This window comes from Sus scrofa, chromosome 2, assembly GCF_000003025.6.
Source record: "Sus scrofa isolate TJ Tabasco breed Duroc chromosome 2, Sscrofa11.1, whole genome shotgun sequence".
Classification (NCBI taxonomy): domain Eukaryota; kingdom Metazoa; phylum Chordata; class Mammalia; order Artiodactyla; family Suidae; genus Sus; species Sus scrofa.
The window spans coordinates 16,101,589-16,119,488 of NC_010444.4; the positions used below are offsets into that span (position 1 = coordinate 16,101,589).

The following is a 17,900-nucleotide window of genomic DNA, read 5'->3' on the forward strand; positions in this document are numbered from 1 at the left end:
TTGTTTTCTCTTGTTCTCTGGTTTCCTAGTGATAGTTAAGTGTCCCTGCAGGCCAAAGCATAGATATCAAAGATTCTGCTCTAAACCCCTTTTGAAAAATTCCACAGGTGGTCTTGGGTTTGTGTAAATGCCATAGACATTAATTTAAGAAATAAAGTTGGACATAGAGTATTGTTAAAGCCCTAATTTGTCAAACCACTGATCTCTAACAGCCTGGCTATGTCTGTGTCCTGCCTGTTTTCCTTTCTGCTTGGGGCTCTGGCTCATAATAGTGAAGGCAGATTGAAAAGCTCAATTTAAAATCAAAATGGTTATTAACTGGTCTTGAAGTAGGGGGTGGGAGAAGGCAGGGAACCACAGCATTTCTGCCTTGAGTCCTGATGACACCCCTTCCCCTTCCTCTGGCTTTTTGGAGGAGAGAGGTCTGTGTGAGCATCCTTTCACTCAAGACCCCGGGAGTCAGCCAGGCCTGTCATCAATTTCCACACCCAGCCAGGTGGGGAGTGTGACACTCTGTGCTTCAGTGCAGATCAGGCTGATTGCTGTGTGGGCCACTGCAGGGTTCCAGCTGACTAAGTGCCACTTCGGCCTCCAGGCCGTCCTCATGCTGTCCTTCACTTGCTGCAGAGTCTTCTCTGGGGGTATTCTGCAGATCACAGAGTGCGCACAGTATGACTGGTCTGATTCGGTCTCTGGCTCTTGGGAGTGTCCCTGTTGCCTTTTGATAGGACCCTTGGTGATTTTTTCTGAAGTATGTATTTGGGTCAGTTCTTGTGGACTGGTAGGTGACTGTTAATTGAGTCCTTGTCAGCTGGGGTGAGTTGGCTGCCCGAGAGAAAGAAAACCTGGTTCTAAGGGCAGCTCTTCATTCCACCTTGAATTTTCAGAGCCCCTTCCAAAGGGAGGCTGCTGTCTGAGCCTGACCTAGTCACACTGCTCTTGGAGCTGGGAGACTGCTGCTGGGTTCTCCCAACCACGCTCTCCTCAGGCTCCTCTCACTGGTTCCTTGTCCCTTTCCAGAACACAGCCTGCCTCTTTCACGACTGCGCCTCTGTTAGCCCGGGCACTAGATCTCTGTAACTGCCCTCCCCTTGGCCTGTCCTTAGTCCTAGGATCCGTCTGCCTTGCACTGTTTCTTTTTCCCCAAAGCACATTAGACTGATTATCTTAACTCTGTTTTCTCGTGGGAATTCATAAGAGGAATCAGACATCTTCTCCAAAACTGGAAGTTAATTCTGTATCATAATTTTACCAGGAGTTCCCATCATGGCTCAGCAGTAACGAACCTGACTAGTATCCGTGAGGACGCAGGTTCAATCCCTGGCCTTGCTCAGTGGGTTGAGGATCCGGTGTTGCCATAGGCTGTGGTGTGGTGTAGTGTGCAGACTCAGCTCAGATCTGGTGCAGCTGTGGCTGTGGTATAGGCCAGTGTCTTCGGCTCCGATTTGACCCCTAGCCTGGGAACCTCCATGTGCCGAAGGCGCGGCCTTAAAAAGAAAAAAAAAATTTTTTTTCTCACTCTTACCAACACTCTATTTCTAGGCCTTTCTTCCCCTGTTCCTCCAAGACGTCCTTCCTTAGCACTGTTGCCTTGTTTGTGGCTCCAGCTACTAACCTTTGTCCCAGCCAGACAGCCAGCCCCCTCCCCTGCAAAAGCAGTCTGCTCTTACAGAGGCAGCATCTCGATTCCCTGTTTGTCATGGCCCCACAAAGGCTTTTATATCTGAAACCCCAGCCTACATACTTGGTGTGAGTCACAGACTCCTCAGCCAAACATGAAGCTGGCTTTGGCCTCTCTTTTCTCCCCATATGTTGTCTTCAGCATCCAGAGTCTCAGCAGGCCGGAGCCATCTTGGGATGCCTGGGGAGCTCTCTTACCCACCAGGAACTCAAGTCTCTTCCACGACAAGATAGCACTAGTGTTTGACACAGCAAACAGCACCCCATCATGGACCAGGTTGTGTTGGACTGAGAGAGAGCTAATTGAGCCTACCTTTCTGGTGCTGCCATTTCTCCTGATTTCTTAGGTCATGTTGGCAAATGCCCCATACCTCAGGGCCGGTATTGAAGGGTACCACATAAATTAAGAGGACATGACTTTATCCCATGTTGTTCAAAGTTTTTCCAGCTCTCAGTCATCTTCATTTCTGTACTTAGGCAGGAAATACTGTGAAGACTATCCAGGTAAGTAAGTTAAGACTTACCCAAGGCCTCCCAGCCGATCAATGCCAGAATGAGGCCTTCTAACTTTCTGATCCAGAGCTCTTTCCTATAGCTGATTCTTAACCTTTTTCAATCAAAAGCCCCCTTAGAATTCTGGTGAAAGCAACACACTCTCTTCCACAGAAAAATACACCACAAGAACACACGTATAATTTTGTAACTCTCTTAAGACCTCAGGTGAGGAATGCTGCTCTAGATCATGTGAGGCGTTTAAGCAGGTCAGGTGATCAATGCAGTGGGAAATGAGAGAGGATGAGTGAGAACATTTACAGCTTTTGAACAGTCTGTGATTGGTCTCTGGCCTAGAATGAGGAGAACAAAAAATAGGGGAGTAGAAGCTCGGTTGTTGCCTGCTGCCTGGCGCTGTGTGACGCACCTTCCTGGCACACCCGTTCCCAAGGGCACACAAGCCAGCCAGCCAGCCAGCCAGCTGGGCCAAGATTACAGCCCTCCCTCCGGAACAGGTGGTTGTCTGCCTTTGTCTCAAGCACAGGCAACTGAACCACATCTTGTGCTTTTAATCCTGTTTTTTGTTGTTGTTGTTGTTGTTGGCTTTTTTTGGCTGCGCCCAAGGCATACAGACATTCCTGGGCCAAGGATGGAGCCCATGCCACAGCAGTGACAATGCCAGATCCTTAACTGCTAGGCCCCCAGGGAACTCCTCAATCCTGTTCTTGATTTCTCCTCCACTGTCTTAGCCTTGGCACTCTCTAAAAACACAAAGACAGAGGTAAAAGGCTCCTTGGGCATCTCTTAATGGTACTAAAACCCCACTTGACAGTAGAAAAAGACCCGAGGAAACACTCCATCTCTCCAGGCACAGAAATTCTTAGCACAGGTGAGGAGACAGGCCAGTGGCCATGGCTCCTATTCAAAGCCCTTACAGTGGCTAATACCCCGTCACCCACCCTGCCTAGCGGTGAGGTTGCTTCTTTCTCCTTTGCTTTGCTCCTCAACCTGCCGCTCCTTCCAAGCTGCGGCTGTGCCTCTGGCTGCCCGCCAGCCCAGCTAGTACCCCTACCAATAACCACAGTGGGCATGAAGTACCAGACTGACGTCAAGGGGTGCTTGCCCATTTCTGGCTTCATGGATCAGCCCTACAGTTGGGGGGAGGGGCATGGTGTGTGCAGGCAGGTATTGCTAGGAAGACCCCTGCTTCTCAGTGGCAGCTCAGAAGGCCATTCAGAGACTCATGTCAGAAGACAAGTAGGCTGGGATCATGGGGTGTCTAGCCCTTTGGCTGAGTGTGGGACACCTGACAAGGCTCTAGCTCTGTCCCCTCTGTACACAGTGGTTGTAATCAAGCCATCACTAACCAAGCCAGGAACAGGCATACCTCTGAATCAAAAGGAGAGCCGCAGAGACTGCATCTCTCAGGCTGACCCATGAGATCCAGGTGCCAACTCTTTCTCACGACACAGAGATGATGGGGGTAGCGCCAGTCTTCTTGGAAACGGTCCTTCCTTCCAAGGAGAGAGCTGTGTGGCCCAAGCCTCTGCAGCCACATCACTGATAGATGAAAGGAGAATGTTCTCAAAGGGCATGTTCCCTAGAAGTTGGGACATTCAGACCCAGAGTTCTGTGTAAGAATCTTGTGGCACCAAGGAAGCCAGGCCAGCTCTTAGCTGTCTGCAGGGAGCCCCAAGGGCTGTTGAGCCAAGCCCTGAAGCACAGCTCACAGGGGCTGCTGAAGGAAGCCAGGCGCTAAGTGGAAGTCTGTTTGAAAAGCCTGACCCTGATGGGCCTTCCCATTCTTCTTTATCCCTCTGCGTGTTTGTCTAGCTTCCAGAAAGAACCTAGAGCAAACAGAGGTGATTCATTCATCCTCCCTAAGACTAGGGAGGAAGGAGATGGTTGCGACCATTCTTTAGCTTAACAAACGGTAATAAGCAATATTGGGTATTGAAGACTAAGAGTTTCAGTAGCCAGAGAGGGTATTTTCAACTCTTTTCCTTGGTACAGGGCCCAAAATTTCAGCCAAACCCATGAGCTGCTGGTAGTCAGGCTGGTCTGACCACAGAAGTTGGAACAAATCACGGCTGGAATTGGACCCCTTGGTCGGGAGCAGAGAGGATTGGGGGATGGGGTGGAGAATGGAGCAGCACATTGATGGTCTCCATCACCCCATTCTCTGTGGCACTTCACCTCCTCCGTAAATGGCGGGAGTCATAGCTTGGAGCTGCTGACAGCGGCATGATGCCAGATAGGAAGCGTTTGAGGCGACCCTTTGGCTGTCAATGTCATGGCAGCGGTCGCAGCTCAGAGGATGTGCCTTCAGGTGGTCTTTTTTCTGAGACAGGAAGGAAGGTTCCTGGTCGCGCAGTACATGGCTCGGTAAAGGTCTGATGTGAGCAGTTTGTTGTCACCAGCCAGCCCTGGCTAGCAGGAATTACAGAGAAAGGATTTGGCGGGGAACCACATGGTATTGCCACCTGCCAATAAATCTTGACAAGTTTGTAAATCACAGTCTCCCTGTCAGCTGGCTTCACGTGGTGCCTTATGCAGCCAGGGCTTGCTCAGCAAAAATTGCAGGGGTGGCTTTGTTTTCTGGGGGTCTCTCTTGTTGACCTCTGACCGTTGGCCTCTTCATCATGTAAGAGCTTCTCCCTCCCCTTTGTCCTCCAGTGTCCCCGTCGTTCTCACACAGCCCCCACAAAAATAGCTTGAGTATTCAGAAGAGGAAGAGGGCGCTACCTTCTAGAGGCCTGTCTGGAAAAGATCACGCCAAATCTGCTGCCCCCGGGCCATCTGGGAGGAGCCAGGAGGGGTTTAGTCCAGAGCAGGAAAAGGAATAGCACTTCTGTTTGGCTGTCGCTCTTTCCCACAGATGAAGCCTAATCCCCAGAATCTTGGTGTCCCTCTAGCAACGGATTTGGGGGCTTAGTGCCTAGGCCTGTTTCCTTTCACCTGAGGGTCGCATAGCCTCCTGACACACAGTCACTCACCGTGCAGGCCTGGTTAGATCCCTGTCCTATCTAATCCTCATCTTTAGGAAGGAATCACCTACATCACCCCCCACAACTCATCTTTTCCTGGCTGATCCTCACAACCCACTGGCCTTCGTTTGTTTGCTCTTTTTTTTTTTTTTTTTTTGTCTTTTCTAGGGCCGCACCTGTGGCATATGGAGGTTCCCAGGCTAGGGGTCAAATTGGAGCTATAGCCGCCAGCCTATGCCACAGCCACAGCAACGCCAGATCCAAGGCACATCTGTGACCTACACCACAGCTCATGGCAATGCCGGATCCTTAACCCACTGAGCGAGGCCAGGGATTGACCCCGCAACCTCATGGTTCCTAGTCCGAGTCGTTAACCACTGAGCCACAGCGGGAACTCCCTGTTTGCTCTTTATTAAAGAAGTTCTGTCATTAAAGGATGGTGACCTTGGCCTCCAGGTTAAAAAGCTGGCTTTCATTGGAGCTTGTCTTAGCTCAAGCTGCCATTATGGAATAGCACAGACTGAGTGGCTTAATCAACAGAATTTATTTTCTCATAGTTCTGGAAGCTGGGAGTCTGAGATTAGGTGCCAGTGTGGGTGAGTTCTGGTGAGGACCCCTTTCCCGGCTTGCAGACGGCCACCTTCTCACTGTGCCCCCACTTGGTGGAGAAAGAGAAGGTCTTTCTCTTCCTCTCCTTCCAAGGCCAGAGTCCTTTTGGATTAGGGTCCCATCATATGACCTCATTTAACCTTAATTACCTTCTAAAGACTGTGTCTCCAGGTGCAGTCACATGGGGGCATAGGGCTTTGCTGTATGAATTTGAGGAGACGCAGTTCCATCTGTAGCAGAGCTCTCCAAGCATATGTGCACGCCCTGGCCTACTCAGGACCAGAGCTGGCTATTCTGAGTATCTCTTACAGTGGACACTGGCATTCTAATCAAAGAGCTCAAAGACACCTCTTTCCCAACTCCTGTCCTCCTGTCTTCACCCCCATCAGCAGCACCCCACTCTCAATGACAGTGATTGGTGGCAGGTAACATCGCTTCCAGCGGAGAATCTTTAAAAGCAAAGCCGTCATGGGTTTTGGGAATTACCACTGGCAGCCGCATTTGCTGCCTGAGGTGGCACATTAGTATAAAAAGATAAAGAGGCGGAGTTCCTGTCATGGCTCAGCATAACGAACCCAACTGGGATCCACGGGTTTGATCCCTGCCCTCGCTCAGTGGGTTAAGGATCTGCTGTTGCTGTGGCTATGGCATAGGCTGGCAGCTACAGCTCCAGTTCAGCCCCTAGCCTGGGAACCTCCATATGCCGTGGGTGCGGCCCTTTAAAAAAAGATGAGAGCCCACTGCTTCCCTTCTGGCAGTTATGCCCAGTTGAGGTTTGCAGGGATTACTTGATTCTCCACTGCAAGAAAAGAAGGAAGCAGGGAAAGGTTGGTAGCCCACAGAGTTTAGTGGATAGAACTCCCCGCCGTCAGCAGTCCAGCCCGTCACTGCTCAAGCGTCTCTCCTTCCTCCCCCGGGAGAAGCTTCTGAGCCCTTCCTGAGTCGTCTCCCACTCTCGGAATACCTCTCCCAATTGCTTGTCCAGCCTACCTGGCAGAGGAGGCTCTAGGGCCAGAATCAAAAGAGAAATGGGCTACTCTGGCTCAGCAGGAGCTTTTTCCTGCTTAGACTTCTGAGCTCCAGGCAGAGTAATATCCGGGTGGCCTTGTTTTCCTTTTTCCCGGCCCCTACAGCTGCAGGGAAGACCCGTGGTGAGACCCATCTGTTCCTGAGACTGAGCTCACCCTGTAGACAAGGCTGTCCACGGCACCCTCTATCTCCACGGCCTCTCCCGCTTCTTCTAGCTCCTTTCTCATGTGTTTGAAATACACCCAGAACTCACTGCCTCTGTCGGACGTGGCTATCTTTTAGTTCTCTCTCAGCCCCAAAGGGAGCCAGTTAGGCTTAGGGGGGTGGAAGAGACATAGGCGTTAGGGCTCTTGGAGACTCGTTTGATCTGCTCCACACTGAGCATCCTGATGCCTCAGCCCAGCCCCAGGGGAGAGGGAGGAGGGCTGCCAGGCCAGTCCACCAGCCCCAGGAACTGCACGGAGTTCTGTCTAATGCCTTCTACCTTTTCTCCACCCTTTGCACCTGATTTTCAGGGCCTTAAACTCTGGCGTTGAGTACTACTGGGACCAGCTGAACGAGACTGTCTTCACCGTCCACTCCAGCAGCCGGAGCAGCGAGAGGCCTGGGTGAGTTTGTGAAGGAGAAGGGGCGCTGCTGGCTGGAGGATCCCCCCCGCAACCAACTCGAATAGGCTCTGGAGCAGAGCCTCCAGACCAGGCTCCAGGACTCTGTGGGCGCCCATCTTCAACCAGAGAAGCTCCTCTTTGATCTGCTTCATGCATTGAGCTTTTGCACACAATTCTGTTCAAGGAAAGTGTTTCACAGCTAAGAAAGAGATGAGAACCTCTGCTCTCAGAGTCTTAATTTGAGACAAGCTAGGCCACCGTCTAGCCCTCCCATCCTGGCTGTGGTGTCTGCACATGCTGCAGTGAGGAGAGAGGAGTGTACGCAGGAGAGGGCTTGCCCTCAGGGACCAAGCTGCCTAGAGATGCAGCCCAGGCACAGATACTTCCCAGGGGCCAGTTAGGAGGAACCTGGTGCTTATCCTCTTATCACTTTATTCATTAATGAAAACTGGAACAGTTTGAGAAAACAGAGTGCCGGGTTGATAAGAAAGCCTGTCCTTCCTAGAGGAAGTCCAGGGCACAGCTGGAAGAGTAATCCCTAGAAGCAGCTAGAGATAGAGTGGCTGGTGATCGTCTTGAAAGTCCTGGGCTCCCTCTGCTGCCAGCTCTAGTTGTCCTGAGGGTCAGTGCCTGGGAAATGTCTAAGGAAGGGGGCATAATAGCTTTGGGCCTGGGCCTTACTTGTCAGCAGCTGGTGCTCCCTGCCTTTCGGGTCTTTTCGCAGAAGGCTCTGGAGGAGGATCCCAGAACAGCCTCGTAAGAGTCCTGGTGCTTTTCCTCTAAAGTGGAGTTTCGGTGGAAATTCCAAGAATTTTTTTTTTTTTTATTAATAATTTTTTTATTTTCCCACTGTACAGCAAGGGGGTCAGGTTATCCTTACATGTATACATTACAATTACATTTTTTCCCCCACCCTTTCTTCTGTTGCAACATGAGTATCTAGACAAAGTTCTCAATGCTATTCAGCAAGATCTCCTGGTAAATCTATTCTAAGTTGTGTCTGATAAGCCCAAGCTCCCGATCCCTCCCACTCCCTCCCCCTCCCATCAGGCAGCCACAAGTCTCTTCTCCAAGTCCATGATTTTCTTTTCTGAGGAGATGTTCATTTGTGCTGGATATTAGATTCCAGTTATAAGTGATATCATATGGTATTTGCCTTTGTCTTTCTGGCTCATTTCACTCAGTATGAGATTCTCTAGTTCCATCCATGTTGCTGCAAATGGCATTATGTCATTCCTTTTTATGGCTGAGTAGTATTCCATTGTGTATATATACCACATCTTCCAAATCCAATCATCTGTCGATGGACATTTGGGTTGTTTCCACGTCCTGGCTATTGTGAATAGTGCTGCAATGAACATACGGGTGCATGTGTCTCTTTTAAGTAGAGTTTTGTCCGGATAGATGCCCAAGAGTGGGATTGTGGGCTCATATGGAAGTTCTATGTATAGATTTCTAAGGTATCTCCAAACTGTTCTCCATAGTGGCTGTACCAGTTTACATTCCCACCAACAGTGCAGGAGGGTTCCCTTTTCTCCACAGCCCCTCCAGCACTTGTTATTTGTGGATTTATTAATGATGGCCATTCTGACTGGTGTGAGGTGGTATCTCATGGTAGTTTTGATTTGCATTTCTCTTATAATCAGCTATGTTGAGCATTTTTTCATGTGTTTGTTGGCCATCTGTATATCTTCTTTGGAGAAATGTCTATTCAGGTCTTCTGCCCATTTTTCCATTGATTGATTGGCTTTTTTGCTGTTGAGTTGTATAAGTTGTTTATATATTCTAGAGATTAAGCCCTTGTCCGTTGCATCATTTGAAACTATTTTCTCCCATTCTGTAAATTCCAAGAATTTAAATTGATATCTTGTCAGCATGTAGTTAGAAGGGAGGAAGGGCTAAAGAGAGAAAGGGCCTTCTTGGGAGTTCCTGTCGTGGCGCAGTGCTTAACGAATCCGACTAGGAACCATGAGGTTGCTGGTTTGATCCCTGGCCTTGCCCAGTGGGTTAAGGATCCGGCGTTGCCGTGAGCTGCGGTGTAGGTTGAAGACGTGGCTCGGATCCCGAGTTGCTGTGGCTCTGGCATAGGCCGGTGTATACAGCTCCGATTCAACCCCCAGCCTGGGAACCTCCATATGCCGCGAGTGCAGCCCTAGAAAAGGCAAAAAAAAAAAAAGACTAAAGAGAGAAAGGGCCTTCTTTCACTGCTCATCCTTTGTCCATGGTGCTCAGCTAGTGGCTTCCTGAATCTAAGTAAGCAGCTTTTTAATGCCAGCCATCTCTACCTCCCCAGAAAGGGCCGCCTCATTGAAGGGAGTGACCAGACCAGCTGGGTTCGCAAAATTGAATGGTTCTGCTGCCTCCTTTCCTTGTCCCAGGGCACAGACTGATCTGAAGAAGGAAGGACACAGAGCTAACGGCAGCCTGGAGGCAGCCGCAGGAATGCAGGGCTTCTTTTCTGCCCTGCAGACCCTGGTCCGGGCTGTGCCGTAAGGCTTGGCACAGGGCAGGCGGAGCTCTGAGGGAGTTGGGGGCGCACTGTCCCAAGTCCTGCCTGACTCCGGTCTGCCTTTCTCTCCCTAGAACCAGCAGAGCCACATGGAGGACCGACAGAGATATGGGCCTGATGAATGCAATTGGGCTGCAGCCCCGGAACCCCACCACCTCGGTGACATCTCAGGGCACCCAGACTCTGGCCCTTCAGCTGCAGAATGCTGAAACACAGACGGAGAGGGAGATACAGGAGCCAGGGACAGCAGCTTCGGGTCCTGGTGAAGGTAGGAGCTGCATAAGGGAAGAAAGATTTGGGGGGAAGGGGCCATGGGGACCATCATCACCCCCTCCACGTGGCTCCTCCATGTGGACAGGCGCTGTACCGCCAACATGGTGGCACTAAGAGCGTCCTAGGGCAGGAATATCATTGCCCTGATCTGGGTCACTGCTCCAGCAGACTGAGCTGCTCTTACAGCTTTGCTCAGCGCCCCCAAGGACCCTGACCTCTTACCCTCTAAACTGGAAGCACTGAGGTGGTTCTTCCAAAGAGAGAGCACAGCGTCACCTAGATAGAAAAGGCTACAATGAGACTTCCTGCTGTGCACACTCTCTTTCCAGAGACCTGTACCCAGGCCTCAGGCTTCTGGGGCCTCCCCATGGAGTAGCTCGTCTCCCCCCGCCAGCCTGGCACATTCTGGACTCCCACAGGTGAGGCCCTCACACCCCCGTGCTTCATGGCCATTTTGGCTGCAGCCTAGCACACAATCAGCCCCTTCCTCTCCCCTGTTGTAGGTGAGGCTCAGCCAGCCTTGGCCCTGGCTCAGCGCTGGCCTCCCTCTGCTGAGAACCAATTAGCACTTCCCAGTGGTAATGCTTGAGCCCCTTTGGAGTCTGTCAGCAGCTGTGTTAAATAGGCTGTTCTCGCTCAGTCGCTCTCCTTACCCCCTACCCCAGCCCCCAGCTGCTCCAGGCTCCAGACAAGGCGGCCTTCAAACAGACCCGCATTTTCTAGGTCTTTGTTAAGCAACTTGCTGATCAAGAGAGACCACGAGGGAGTTCCCACTGTGGCACAGTGGGTTAAGAATTCAACTGCAGCAGTTCAGGTCACTGCAGAGGCATGGGTTTGATCCCTGGCCCCTCTTAGTTGGTTAAAGGATCCAGTGTCACTGCAGCTGTGGCTCAGATTCAGTCCCTGGCCAGGGAACTTCCATGTGCTGCAGGTGTGGCCATTAAAAAAAGAGACCATGAGAAGAGAAGACAGGTGTACACTGGGCAGAGTGACAAATCTGCCTGTGCCACCTCAGGGAACAGCTTTCTATACTGCAACCCCCACCCCCCGACACACACAGGGCACTCTCCCTGTTGCTGTCTTACTGCCGGCCATGAACTGACATTTTTTTACAGTTAAGTCCCTTTTTGGTTTGTGGCCCAGGCTGCCTCTGACCTCTGAGGCTCCTGACTCTGTTGGGTGGAAACCCCTTGGTGTGGACCTAGCAGCTGGTGGTCCAGTGCAGCTAAGGGCCTCACTGAAGAGGAGAGAGCTGGAGCTTGCCTAGCCAGCCGCAGGGCAAAGCTTCTTGTCTGAGGCAACCCCTCTGCTGTGACCTCATGGCCATTTACAGACTGTCTGCCAGATGTGTCAGCCACTGGAGCTGCAAAGACAAATAGGCCTTGGTCCTTCCTCAAGAACTGGAAGTCTAGAGGGGGAGGCAGACCCCCAGCAGGTAGTAACTTAGTGTGAAAAGGACCTCAGGGCCACAGAGGAGGGGGCCACGCCCCACTCTCGGGCTCGAGGAATACTTCTGAAGGAGGTGACCTGAGCTGAGCCTTCAGGGATGAGTAGGAAGGCATCCAGCAAAGTGGGATGGGATGGGGAGGCAGCCATTCCTGGCAGAGGGGACAGCGCCTGCAAAAGCACCAAGTTCAAAACCATTTCCCTGTCAGCCTGTACTGGGAACTGAGGCTGATGAGCAGGGAGGGCGATTACAGGGAGGGAGGCCTTCCCCCTGACGGTGAAGAGCAGCAGGAGAAGAAGGGCATCCTCTGGTGGTTTCACTTCCCAAAGAAGCCTCTGATTTCTTCTTGATTGGCATCAACTCCAATCAGTTTTAAGATCCTTTTTTCCTAGTTGGGAGTCGGGGTGATAGGCTGGCAGGGGGATGGAGGTCTTCTTTCCTGGTTTCAGAGGCCAGAACTTTGTTCCTTCCTAGTTACCTCCCCGCAAAGAAGAGCAGGTGGTAGAGGTGAGCCCTTCAGAGGCCAGAGGTGCTCTTCAGCAGGGCTGGCATTCAGGAGCCAGGGCTTGGCAAGGTAGTTCAGACGGCTCCCTGTGGACTGTGCCTAGAGCGCCAGTCCCTTTTAGAAAGTCCACACATAGAAAACAGTAAGGGGAGAAGGGGTATGGCCTTGACCTGTGATGGCTGTGACGGGCCTGCCGTGTCTCCTCTGGGCCTGGAGCCAGGCCCTGCACTCTGGCCCTGCAGTGCTTCACTCACACACACACACACACACACACACACCCCTGCCACTTCTCTCCAGGTTAGCAAACTGGTGGCCACATCTGCAGGAACATGTAGAGGAAACCCTCATCAGGTTGGTTAACCCTTCGGGCTCAGCTAGAAGGCAGGGTCGGTAGTGGGGACACCACCTGTGTATCCCTGCAGACACACCAGGGGCCTAGGTTTATTGGTATAGGAAACCAGCTGGTGGCAGTTACCATTTTGTGGGCTGCCCCTCCCCTAGCCCTTTCCCATTAGCTGGCACCGAAGGGTCCCCAGGCTATTCTTCATTTTCATGTTCTATAAATGTTTGATTAAAATCCATTTAGCTCTGCCTGGGACTTCTAGGAGGAGCCTACCACAGGGGGCATTTGCAGGTGGTGGTATTTTTGCTTGTCCAGCTTTAAAGCTTTCCTACCCTGTCACTCAGAAAGGGAGAGGACCTGCTCAGGAAGTATATGGGCTGAATGAACTGAGCAAGGGCAGACCCTGCCCCTCAGCTTGGCTGGGCTGCGCTATTTGGGGAGCCCGTGACTCTGTCTGACTGTTGGGAAGGTTGCCTAGAGCTTGTGTTGTCTAGTGAAGGCAGTAGACCAGCTGCAGTAGTGTGCCCTCTGAGGTCGGGAAGGGCAGCTCCTCCTCTCTTCTGGACAGTGAAACCCCAGAATCGGGGGCTGTGGGAAGTTCCCGATCCCACCCTGGCCTCTGCATCCAGAACGTATCTTAGAACTTGCCTAGGAAATGATTTCCTGTCAACACTAAATTTATTTCCCATTTTTCAAAGACAGGAAAAAAATCTTTTGCTACAGGGAAGGAGACAGCAGAATTAACCTCATATAAGTTCATCTCCATGGCAGAAGCGTAACATGTGACCAGTCTTCAGAAGCCACCTTGTCTGAAACGCCTGTAGGCAGCCTGGGAGCCCTTTATTCACCCACACGTTTATTTGACAGTTAGGCACCAAGTGCAAGCTCATGCGTTAGACACTGGACCCAAAGGGGAATAAAACTTAGGCTGAGACCTGCAGGAACTTAGACCAGGAAGGGAGATGCCACAGCCATGGATAACTTTTGACGCAGAGAGGTGTGGATCACTGTGAGGGCTCAGCAGGAGCAGCCGCTCCCAGCTAGAGCCCCCAGGAGGCCGGGCAAGTGGGCTTTTTTCTTTTTATGTCTGCACCCACGGCATATGGAGGTTCCCGGGCTAGGGGTCAAATCGGAGCTGCAGCTGCCAGCCTACACCACAGCCACAGCCACATGGGATCCGAGCCGTGTCTGCAACCTATACCGCAACTTGTGGCAACACCGGATCCTTACTTAATCCACTGAGGCCACAGCAGGAACTCCACAAGTGGACTTTGGATGTGGGGAAATGGGCAAGTGCATGGCAAGTGGAGCATCCTCAGTGTGTGCAGACGGGGGCAGGCAGGCGTACAGCAGCTCCGAGTCACCGTCAGTGAGGTCGCTGGGTGCAGGAAGAGGGCATGGTTAGGGAAGTGGCTAGGACCTGACCTGTCCCTGAATATCATGCTAAGGAGTCTTAACTATTTGAGGACTCTTGGAGCTCCTGGGTTTTGAACAGACCATGAACTGGAGCAGATGTCAGTGGATCAGAGCTTGTTTAGAATGGTAAGCGCAGCATGGAGGCTGAATGCAAAGGCGAGAGATGAAAAGTACAGCCACAGTCGTGGTGTGACGTGGCCAGAATTGGAGCCACAGGCACAGTGGGAGCAGAAAGGGTGGGAGGTGGGGGGCCCAGACCCAAGTGCCAACAGCAGATCCTTGAAGTGATCTGCAGGGAGAGAGCTGGTAGTTCACCAAACGCAGAGCCTGGCCCAGTGAGCTCCAGTGCCAGCAGGCCCAGGGCCAGCCCACCACACACCCGAGACTGGGCTCGGGAGGCCCTCAGTGCGCAGAGTTCTTAGAAAGCAGGGCGGGGGGGCAGTGAGCACAGGGAGGTCCCCATAGGCCCTCCCCAGGCAGCCCTTTTGGGTCACAGCATGGAAGCTGTGCTGGCCCTGAGGCGCTGGGTTGACCCACGCACTGCTGGGTGGCTCTTGCCCACAGAAGAACTCCCAGCGAAGTACTTCAGCTTTGCCTTCCTTCTGCCCTGGGAGTTGGCACTGAGCTGCCTGAGGGGGCAGTGCGTGAGGGCAGCTGCCTTAAGGAGTTGAGGGGTAGGAGGGTAGAATTTAACCAGGAAATCTGGAGAAAAGCAAGTGGGACATAGGAGAGAGCCGCCACTCGGTGCTGGGGAAAAGTGTGTGAAGTGCAGCTCTGACAGGCAGGCGAGAAGGCTCTGGGCAGTGTGAGCGCAAGCAAAGTCTGGCACAGGTAGCCAGTGAGAAGTACCCCCTAAAAAGCAAAAAACTCACCATCAGAACCCACCAAACTGCAGAATCCCGAGTGGCCAACGAGTAGCCACAGGAAACAAACCTGTAGTTTGGTAGAGCAGCCCTGGCAGCCCAGGAGCTGTGACTGTAGCCGCCCACAGGCTTGGACCGCTTCTCTGCCCCATCAGGGCTGAGCGCAGGCTGGAGGAATCTTCCTCAGGGTAGAGCTCCTGCTGAGTCCAGGCCATTCACAGCAGCCACCACCAACTGAATGCCCGCTCTGCACCAGGTCCTGGGTGAGCAGGATCTCATTCCCTCTGCCTGGCACCTTGCAGGCGGGATGTTTTGCAGATCAGGAAACTGAGGGATGTGGATGGCGAGGGACTTGTCCAGGGTCATGCAGCTAGTGAGCGAGAACTGAGATCTGAGCCAGAGCCTCATCTGCTCACATGGAAGGGAGTGCTCAGGCCCCTGGAGAAGGAGCACGACCTTCCCTCTTGCCCCCTAGAGACGTGGGCTGAAGCCTCAGGCTGGTGCAGTTGACTGCCTCTCGAGAAAGATAAGGGTTATCAGACCTCCAGCCCCAGGAGGACAATATGTGGGAAATAACTTGGGGAAGGTGGTGGGTAAAGCAAGATAATCAACGCCTTCCAGAAAACAGTTGCAAATCTTCCTCGTGTGATATAAACAGAACAGCAAAGAGGAGAGACCACAGAGCTTTGAAGTGGAGCAGAGCAGACCTTTGCTTTCAGGCCACACTGCATATGATGCCCTGGCTTTCCAAAGACCAAGCAGCAGGCCCTGTCCTAGGGCCAGATCTATCAGTTTATCCATCCGGGCTGCCTCCTCAGCCACCTCCATGAAATGTGTGACCAGCCTGCCACTGGTGCCCAGAGGGTTAAAGTCGGACTCCTGGCTTCTGGTCCTGCCCCACCTCTTAACTGAGCAGCCTGGGCCAGCAAGGCCTCGGTTTCCCTAGCAGTCAAACAGAAGTATGAATTATGGGCATCTGGGGAGTCTGATCTAGCCTTCAAGCCTCTGATTGACTCTCAGAATGAAGGACTGGCCGGCCTCTTGGTTCTGCTTTTAGCTAGAATCCCCCAGCTCCCACTAGCAGTTGTCTGCCTGACACAGAGGCCTGGGCCAGCAGCTAATTCCCTCTCCTGCTTTGTGCCCTCCAGGGGAGGGCTCAGAGCTCGGTGCCAGTGGGGAAGACGCGCTCAGCAGGATCCAGCGGCTGATGGCGGAGGGGGGCATGACAGCCGTGGTGCAGCGAGAGCAGAGCACCACCATGGCCTCCATGGGCGGCTTCGGCAACAACATCATCGTCAGCCACCGCATCCACCGCAGCTCCCAGACGGGCACCGAGCCCGGGGCCGCGCGTACCTCCTCGCCCCAGCCCTCCACCTCTCGGGGACTGCTTCCGGAAGCTGGGCAGCTGGCTGAGCGAGGCCTGAGCCCCCGGACAGCCTCCTGGGACCAGCCGGGTACCCCTGGGCGGGAGCCACCCCTGCCCCCCTCCTCCCCTGTCCCTCCTCCTGCGCCCCTTCCCAGCACTGAGGGACCAACCCTGCACTGCGACCTGACCAGTAACAGCCACCTTCTTGACAGCGGGGGCAGCAGCAGGGGGGAGGCTGCGGGCCCCAGTGGGGAGCCACGGAACAGGTAGAGACGTGTGCACTGGTGCCTCCCCTCGAACCGCTGAGCAGAAACCGGACCTCACAGCTGACTGGGAACTGGACTCGCGGAGGAGCCGCAGGCTGCGTCAGGAAACAGGAGCAAGAGGGTGGGGGGTCGACAGGGAGTCCAGGTCAGCAGGCATGAGGCAGTCGAATGGGCAAGGCTTGCCTCCAGAGACTAGAACCTTCCAGGATCTGGAGCCCAGGGGAGCCACACACTGCTGTGCTCGGGGTGAGTGCAGGAGAAAGTAGGTATCCCTGCCATGAACCGCCCCCCTCCTTTCTCCTAGAAACATGGCTCAAGGGACCGGGCACTGGGCAGAGAGCCCCCAGAAGGGCAAACAGTCTTCCAGATCTGGGCCAAACCATCCTGACAGTGGCCCCTGGGGCAGCTTCGCCCTGTTCACCTGTCGTGTGGGCAGAGCCACTAGGAGCCCAGGAGCAGGAGGAGCAGCCTAGCCCCCAGAAACCACCTCCATTTCTGAGCCTTCCAGAGCTTCAGCCTCTCTATAATCATCCTACCCCACAGAGACCACAGTCAGGGGTCAGGCCAGGCTCCGGGATTCCTGAGGACAGGGGCTTCCAGCACTTACTGGTGGGGAACAGCCATGCAGTGGAGGGGGCAACCTGCTTGCCTGATACAGGATGGGGTCAAGGGACGGTGGGCAGGTCCTCACTCAGGAGGTGGGGGGTAGGCTGGCCAGCCCCCAGGGCTTGTCTGCCAAGCTCCTCCTTCCCCACCCCACCACCTCCCCAAAGGCTCTCAGAGCAGCAACTGTGGGTGTCAGTATTACCTGAGCCTAGGCCAAAGCCAGCCCAAGGCTGGGGGAGGGGATGAGACTCCAGGTCAGAATGTGAGGTCTTGGTCTGTGATTTAAGGTGTTGCATGTGGAATCTTGAACTGTATGTGTAGTTTCTAGTGGAGAAATCAAGGCTCTGATTATTTTGTTTTTAGTATGAAAACGTGATTTCTTTTCTGTTTGTAACTCATCATAGAAACATTGTGGTGGGAGGAGAGGGGATAGTCTGACTGCAAATGAGGGAAACACCAAAGATCTACATCATTAAAATGATGATATGCCCCTCACCACGCTCCTCTCTCTTTGTTTCCATGGGGGGTGGAGGAGGGGGTGGTGATTGAAGGGGAGACACTGGGATCACTGAACTGAGCCACCCTGGTTCTTCCAGCCCTGTGGTGCCCCAGCAGAAGCCACTCAGGTAAGGGCTGCCACCTGTTTCATGCTCCATCTCTGTGTACCACCACCTCCTGCTTCCCGGGGGCCTGCTACGGATTGGGCAGCCTTCACAGCAGTGAGGGGTGGGTGGGGGGTTAGGTGAGAACGAGATTACTCATCTTGATTGCTTCCTACCCAGGATGATGGGCCTGGGATGAAGATGTAACTGGCCAGAAAGTTGGCTCCCCTCCAGTTCTGGGACAGCACCCATTAATGGGTGTCTGGGTTGGCCGGCAGGGAGCTTGGTCTTACCTGTAG

The 17,900-nt window shown here is 53.2% G+C and overlaps 1 protein-coding gene across 10 annotated transcripts in view; it reads left to right on the plus strand.

Moving 5' to 3' along the window:
- AMBRA1 (autophagy and beclin 1 regulator 1) overlaps window positions 1–17,494 on the plus strand; it is a 183,729-nt gene extending 166,235 nt beyond the window's left edge. For 8 of the 10 annotated variants that reach the window (XM_021085242.1, XM_021085241.1, XM_021085245.1 and 5 more), the window contains 3 exons: window positions 7,313–7,405; window positions 9,989–10,182; window positions 15,910–17,494. In XM_021085242.1, the coding sequence (XP_020940901.1) occupies window positions 7,313–7,405; window positions 9,989–10,182; window positions 15,910–16,397 (775 nt within the window). In that variant the 3' untranslated portion in view covers window positions 16,398–17,494. Of the gene's footprint in view, window positions 1–7,312; window positions 7,406–9,988; window positions 10,183–10,516; window positions 11,020–15,909 lie in introns of those variants that run through there. The other 2 variants (XM_013994370.2, XM_021085247.1) reach the window with 2 other exon arrangements.